The 7,801-nt window shown below is 41.8% G+C and overlaps 1 protein-coding gene across 1 annotated transcript in view; it reads right to left on the reverse strand.

Moving 5' to 3' along the window:
- CMTM1 (CKLF like MARVEL transmembrane domain containing 1) overlaps positions 1–7,687 on the reverse strand; it is a 14,729-nt gene extending 7,042 nt beyond the window's left edge. Inside the window, exons 1-3 of the mRNA XM_087419631.1 lie at positions 7,633–7,687; positions 7,080–7,330; positions 4,665–4,823 (exon numbers count right to left, since the gene is read on the reverse strand). Of these exons, the coding sequence (XP_087275757.1) occupies positions 4,665–4,823; positions 7,080–7,330; positions 7,633–7,687 (465 nt within the window). The remainder of the gene's footprint in view (positions 1–4,664; positions 4,824–7,079; positions 7,331–7,632) is intronic.
- Between the last annotated feature and the right edge of the window lie 114 nt (positions 7,688–7,801).

Here is a 7,801-nt window from a genome sequence, read left to right on the forward strand (position 1 = left end):
CAATGACATTCTTCATGGAAATAGAAAAAAGAATACTGAAATTCATATGGGGCAACAAAAGACCCCAAATAGCTAAAGCAATCCTAAGAAAAAAGAACAAAGCTGGAGGCATCACAATCCCTGACTTCAAAACATACTACAAAGCAATAGTAATCAAAACAGCATGGTACTGGTACAAAAACAGACACACAGATCAATGGAACAGAATCGAAAGCCCAGAAATAAAACCACATGTGTATGGACAGCTAATTTTTGACAAAGGAGCTAAGAACATACAATGGAGAAAGGAAAGTCTCTTCAATAAATGGTGTTGGGAAAACTGGACAGCCACATGCAAAAGAATGAAAGTGGACCATGTGCTATCGCCATTCACAAAAATTAACTCAAAATGGATCAAAGATCTGAAGGTGAGACCTGAAACTATAAAACACATAGAAGAAAATATAGGCAACACGCTATTTGACATTGGTCTTAAAGCAATCTTTTCAGATGACATGCCTACCCAGACCCGGGAAACTAAAGAAAAAATAAGCAAGTGGGGCTTTATCAGATTAAAGAGCTTCTACAAGACAAATGAAACCAGAATCAAGATGAACAGACAACCCACCAGCTGTGAGAAAATATTTGCAAAACATATATCTGACAAGGGGTTAATCTCCATAATATATAAAGAACTCACACAACTGAACAACAAAAAAACAAACAACCCGATCAAAAAATGGGCAGAGGAAGTGAACAGATACTTCTCCAAAGAAGATATACAGATGGCCAATAGGCACATGAAAAGATGTTCAACATCACTAATCATCAGGGAAATGCAAATCAAAACAACACTAAGATATCACCTCACGCCTGTTAGAATCGCTAAAATCACCAAGACAAAAAACAACAAATGTTGGAGAGGATGTGGAGAAATAGGAACCCTCATACACAGCTGATGGGAGTGCAAACTGGTGCAGCCTCTATGGAAAACAAGTATGGAGATTCCTCAAAGAATTAAAAATAGAAATACCCTATGATCCAGCTATCCCACTACTGGGAATCTATCCAACAAACCTGAAATCAACAATCCAAAGAGGCTTATGCACCCCTAAGTTCATTGCAGCATTATTCACTATAGACAAGAAGTGGAAGCAACCTAAGTGTCCCTCGACTGATGACTGGATCAAGAAGATGTGGTATATATACACAATGGAATACTACTCAACCATAAAAAAAGACAAAATCGTCCCATTTGCAACAACATGGATGGGCCTGGAGGGTATTATGTTAAGTGAAATAAGCCAGAAAGAGAAAGACAAGCACAGTATGATCTCACTCATATGTGAAATATAAACCAACACATGGACAGAGAAAACTGTATTGTGGTTACCAGGGGCAATGGGGGTAGGGGGTGGGCATAAGGGGTGAAGGGAGACATATATATGGTGATGGACAAACAAAAATGTACAACCCAAAATTTCACAATGTTATAAATTATTAAAACATCAATAAAAAATATGGGCTATTCAGAAGACAATAATTACAGTTCATATTTTTCTTGGGTATGTTGACAGATGACACTAGACTAGGGTGGGTAAAATGGATAATGAAGTCTGAAAATGAAGACAGAGACCCCACCATGGGAGGAGTGAGGAAAGCTGTGAGAAGTGAGAAGCTGCAACTGAGCCTGGGGTGTGGGTCCCCAAGCCCAGGCTCCATGATCTCTCCAGTGGAGGCCCTGCCAAAATATGGTCCCAGAGCCCAAAGATCTCAGCAGGCCATCTGTATCTGAGGCCAGTACTCTTTGATGCTGCCTTGCTGAGGGTCTGAAGCCCTTATTTATCAGACTTGCTATCTCCCTGCTGGGGACTTTTACCCTTAGCCCCTTGCCAAACAAGAATGGGAATAAGGTAAGAAGGAACTCTTTCCTTGTGTGAGCCGTTAAGGAGATAGCCACTTAAAATCAGTACTCCTTACCATAATCCTATACCATCTGGGCACCAAACCATCTTGCCTGGAAAGAAGGGCTAAAAGAAAGTGGCACCTGTGCATGCTGGATACCTCTAGTGTGTGGGCAGGCCATTGAGCCTATGCAGAACCCTAAAAATAGTTACAGTATGAAATAGGCCATGTGTTCTCTGGCTTCCCAGGCTGACTGTTCGATAAGATCCCAAGTGACTTCTGTAGCTTGATGCCAACAATTCTCCAAGTCCACCTCCTCTCTGAAGCATCAAGTAGTCACCTCCTGGGCACTAATACTGTCACTAAACCAGCACATTTCCTGCTGTACCAAGGCCTCCTTATTACCACCCAGTGGTAGCTATTTACCCCTCTGAGCAATCTTATATGTACATGTCCTTCATCTTACAGGATCTGAAAGGGCAGATTAGAAAGGAAGGGACAGGCTAGGAGAAGAAAACACCATTTTGGATCCTGTTTTGATGGGTTTTTAAAAAACCTTCCAAGTCAATTAAATCACTCACCATCTGACCAACTGTGTTTGTTAGTATGTGGTTTCTTAGTACTGCTAGGTAGTTGAGCATCAGAATAACGGGGCAACCTTCTTGGTAAGACAGTTTCTCAACTAAGAACTCCTAGGAGCTCACCAGGCATATCCACGTGCTTCGAGACCCTGGCCCGCACCCTGGAGGACAGGAGCAAGAAAAAGGCAGGCGCTCTGAATCACGCTCTGGGCTCCCATAGCTATCCGAAGAAAAGAGAATGTTCTCACCCTAGGACAGAGGTAGTGAAAGGGGGCCTGGCTTTATTAAAGTTGACCAAAGGCCTGCAACTCTACAAAAGCTGGGGCTGCCTGTGACCCCTGTGAGAACAGCTCCTCTCACAGGACATTCATGGTCATGCTTAGGAGACCCCAGCTCTTGCCTCTGTCTCAGACACCTCTTGGCCGCTCCCCCTGGACCCTACATCAGAGCATGGTGCCTCGAGGCGCTCTCCAGCTTTGTGGCAATGGATCTTTTCGCAGGGGGCTCTGGTCCTCCTGACCACAGCTCTGACCTTGGGGCTGTGGAACCCTCAGTCACCCACCCCTAAGGGCCTGTACACACCCCCAGGATAATCCATTCACCTTTGGCTCTATATTTTAGGGAAATCATGAGGAAACAGAAGTTACAGAGAACATAAATTTAGAGACTCTCAGGACAAAGACATAGGGAGTGTGGAGATAGAGAAACCATCACAAGGTAATAGAGCATAAAGTCTGGAAAGAGTCTGGGCTTTAGAGTCAGATAGACCTGGGCTCAAATCTGCGTTTCCTTGTGCCTACATATGACCATGGTAACTTAATCTCTTTAATCCAATTTTCTCATCTGTTAAATGGGGAGTGGGGGATGACTACAACCTCACCAGGTTGTTGTGAGGATTAAAGAAGGTAATATATGTGAAAAAGTATCTGGCACATGGTATGTGCTCAAAAAACAGTTACTTTACCTTCCCCTCTTGAAAATTCCCATGGACAGAGATTTTAGTTTCCCCTCAGAAACCTCTCCATTGTTATAGCTCTCCATAACTAAGAGGGTCTTCCATATGTCCAATTAAAGTTGCTCAGATTTTGTTTTTTCTGCTTCCTGTTGCTCAGCACTCTGTGGGACAGAGAGAGCTCAGCAACCTTTTCAGAAAATCCCTCACATACTTGAAAATATTTTGAGTTTTAGTTCAATAGCAACCAATCCTACCTTAAGGTTAGAAAAAAATACTATAAGGAAGTGGGATGTGGAAGAGGCCGGAGCTTGGAGTTAGGATTGTTCACAATGCAAGATAAAATGATAACAGCCACCCAAATACCTTATGGGATCTGATGGACACTGTAGTGAACGTTAACTTGGTGCCAGGCTTTGTGCTATTATTTGCTTTAAACACGTTTAAATGTTATAGGAACCCTATGAGGCAGTTATTATCCTTACATTTTTCCTTCACTGAGTTTCCTAGATGGGGAAACTGAGGCTCAAATTCACACAGCTAGTAATGGTCAGGAACTGGGCCTATGTCTGTATCTGGGCAAAACTGTAGTTCTAGTCTCTAAGGATGCAGAGCCTCAGGCTCCACAATAAATAGGATTTGAGACTTGAGGGATTAGCTTTGAGAATTTTTCAGTTAGTAAAGAATATGAAATTCGGGAAACTGTTACTGAAGAAGGCTATGCGATGTCTTTTCCTGAATACTCCACCATATGGCACCCATTCGGGATATGGACCCTTAACACACATGAAAACGTTGACTTCTGCAATCTTTCAGGGTATGCATGACAATTTTCTGCCATGTCAACTCTTGCTTGGGTGGGGGGGGATGTTTATAATCTGTTAGAGAGGGTGCTGTTTGAAAAGCAGAAGCATATGCTGTTTAACAAGCAATAGGTGAGTAGTATGTTTACCTACTGAATATACTAATTAAAATTTTCCTTAGGACAAGCTGAAAAGTACCATGTGCTCAGTGCCATAATGAGATGGAAGTAGGTGTGTGTGTTGGTTGTCCTGCAGATAGAGGGGCCAAAGAATCTTTCTGGGTATTAGGCTAGTTTCTCCCCTGGGACTAGGGCAACACCCCACTGTCACAGCTCAGCCATGTCCTTGTCCAGAGAGACAGCTCTGTTGTTTTCACTTGAGGACAGCCTTTACTCTGGGGCTAAGGGTGAAACTTATATTCAAATTATGAAAATGAACACTTACAAGTAAGGGCCAATCTAAATAAGTCACCAAGTGGTGAAGGGTTAGCATATATGATAGAATAAAAAAAAGAACGATGCAGATTCCCAGAACTGTGATTGCTATATACGACTCATGGGCTGTGGTGGTGATGAAACAAGCTAATGCTCCTATGAGAAGACCCTGCAATAAAAGAAACAGGATATTTTTTAATGCACATGGGCTTTAAAAAAAAAACCCATAAATTATCAGAATGTAAATCTGATTATATTACATTTGCCTTTATTGCTTTGCACATAAATTTTATTGTTTAAAATTTCTTATATTTTTAAGAAATGAAACAATACACGCAAATAATAAAAATGCACAAGTATAGAAAGGTAAAAAATAACGTCAGTTTCTTTCTCCTCCCTCAACCCAATCCTAGTCTATCTCCTTAAAAGTAACCACTGTTAACAGTGTATATTTCATACCAGAAAGAATATGTATATACAGGTAAAGTAGAGTACATACATACTGATTTTGATAGGGAGTGGGTAGAGCCCAGCGTTCCTTCTTTCCAAACAGCTGCTGATTATCCCAACATCATTTACTGGGAAACACCATGATTTTCCCCACTGATCTGAAATTCAATCTTTATCATATACTCAATTCTCAGATGTATTCAGGTCTCTTTTGAGACTGTTCTTTTTCATTGAGTTGCTGATTTCTTCTCCAGTACTTTTGAAATTACAGGCAATTCGTTTTATACTGTGTGACCGTCTGGCCTAGTTCCCCTTTCAGTGCTCATTCTCAGATTATGTCTTCTGTGTTTGTCTTGGTCAAGTTCCCCAGACTAAGCCTGTTGGTATTTTAATTGGGATTTCATTTAACTTAAAATTTGGAAAGATTACAAAATTTAGTCTTATCATTCAAGAGCAAAGTATGTCTTTCCAGTTATTTTAGTGGTTTTTAAATATCTCTCAATAGAATTTTAAAGTTTTCTTCATATAGGTCTTTCAAATTTATTTTACTTAATTTTATCACTTTGATTGCTGTTGTAAAGAGAAATATTTTCTTCAATTTTAAGTGACTGCTCATTTCTATTAAATGTAGAGAGTTAGTAGATGTAAAGGTAAGTGAGTTTGTAGAAATGATCTTGTTCTAAATTGTTTTCTAGTTGATTTTGAGTTTTTTAGATATATGATCATATCAGCTGAAAGAAATGATATATTTTGCGTCTTCTTTTCAAATGTTCTTACTTATTTCTTTTTCCTGTCTAATTGTGATGACTAGTGGTTCCAGAAAAATATTGAATAACATTGTTGAGAGTGGGCATCCTCTTTGTTCCTCATTTTAATGGGAATACCTCTGACGTTTAATTATATATGATGCTGACTTTTGGGTTCATTTTTATAATGTCAATGAAATATCTATGTATTCCTGTTTTACTGGTCTCTTTCTTCTTCTTCCTTTTTTTTTTTGGCAATCAGAAATCAGTGTTGAATTTTGTCAAATGTGTTCTGTACCCTATTTGATATAATCTAATTTTTTCCCCTTTTACTTATAATATGGTGAATTAGTTTAATAGAGTCCTAATATTGAATCATCCTTATGTTTCTTCTTCATGGTGTTTTAAAAAAAGTATTGAATATTTTCTGCTAATATATTAATACTTGTTGCTTTGATATGAGTGAAATTTTCTTTTTCTGAACTTGGTCAGGTTTTGATATCAGTGTTATACTGACTTTGTAAAAAGAGTTTAGAAGTGTTTCTTCTTTCTCTAGTCTTTGAAAAACTTTGAATAGTATTAGAATTACATCCCATGAAGGTTTGAGTTAACCTGTGAAAAAGTCTGGGACTGATAAATTTTTGAAAGATACTCATTTGATAAGATCTCATTTTCTTCCCTGTTTATATTGGTCTGTTGAGGTTTTTCTCTATTCTGGGATCAGTTTTGGTAGTTTATATTTTCCTAGGAAATCAACTATTTCATCCAATTCAAATTTGTTTTGCAAAGTACTCTTGTGGATCCTTTCAGTTTCATTGGGGTTTGTGATTATTTTCCCTTTCTGGTTTTTAGCTTTAAATATATGTCCTCTCTTTCCCCCTTTTTCCCTGTTATATTGGCCAGTGGTTTATCAATTTTATTGGTCAGTTCTATTATTTTTGTTGGCTAATTTACACATTTCTGCTATTACCTTCCTTGCTTCCCTAATTCCCTTTGTGAAGAGAAACCTGAGAAATATAAAAAGGGGAAAAAAGGCCACATTTAGTAGTAAGCGTTGAGTGTATGGGAGGGGTAAGGGGAGAAGGGGAGAAAGGGTGAGGCAAAACAGAGGTGCCCAGCAAAGGGAATTAGGGAAGCTTTCCCGAGGTGGCACCCAGGGAAATCACTCCCCCCTTAGGCCGCATCCGCCCTGCAGCCACCCAGCCGGGTCACCAGCTCTCTCTGCTCACCAGCCTCAGGATCTTCAACGCTCCAGTGGGTGAGAAGAAAAAATGCTTGAAGCTGTCCCTGAATTTGGGCAGGACTTTGGCCCGGCCCTCGGCGCGCTTTTGGACCGCCGCCTTCTTTGCTGTGTGGGACACTTGGTGTTTGACCGACGTCTGGCGTAGGCGTGCCGTCGGCGTCCTGGATGCCGTGTGGATCGCACCGAACGCACGGGGCGCGCCGGATGTGCGGAACGCACTGAGCGTACCGGACGCGCCTAGGGTTGCTCCGGGTGTGGCAAGCCCCCTGAAAGTACCTTGGTGTCTTCGGGATCCATGGTCGCCCCGGGGCCTGGCTGTGTCAGGATGGCCCTGTGGTTCTGAGCGTGCAAAGCGGCCGGCTCTCCCCTAGGACAGCGTCGCGCTCCAACGGCTGCCGGTCGCCTGTCCCTCGCGCACACCTGGCTCTCGCTGCCCGAGGACAAACCAAACCCTCCAGCCACCCCTGTCGCCACCTGGATCGCAGCGCCACTGCCTAGCCTGGTTACTCAATGTCCCCGCAACCCTACCACCTCCTCACTGCCAGCCAGCCAGGAAGGGGGCTCCGGAGACCATTTAGGGCGGTCCTGGCCCATTCTTCTCTGCCACCCAGGCCCAGGAGTGGGGAAAACCGATCCGACCCGATCCAATCCAAGCGCTCCCAGCGCTCCCTTGGAAGTTACAGTAAGGGTAAGTGCTGGGCGCAGAGT

The sequence above is a fragment of the Ceratotherium simum genome, chromosome 30, assembly GCF_057802395.1.
Source record: "Ceratotherium simum simum isolate JZ-2026a chromosome 30, ASM5780239v1, whole genome shotgun sequence".
Classification (NCBI taxonomy): Eukaryota; Metazoa; Chordata; class Mammalia; order Perissodactyla; family Rhinocerotidae; genus Ceratotherium; species Ceratotherium simum.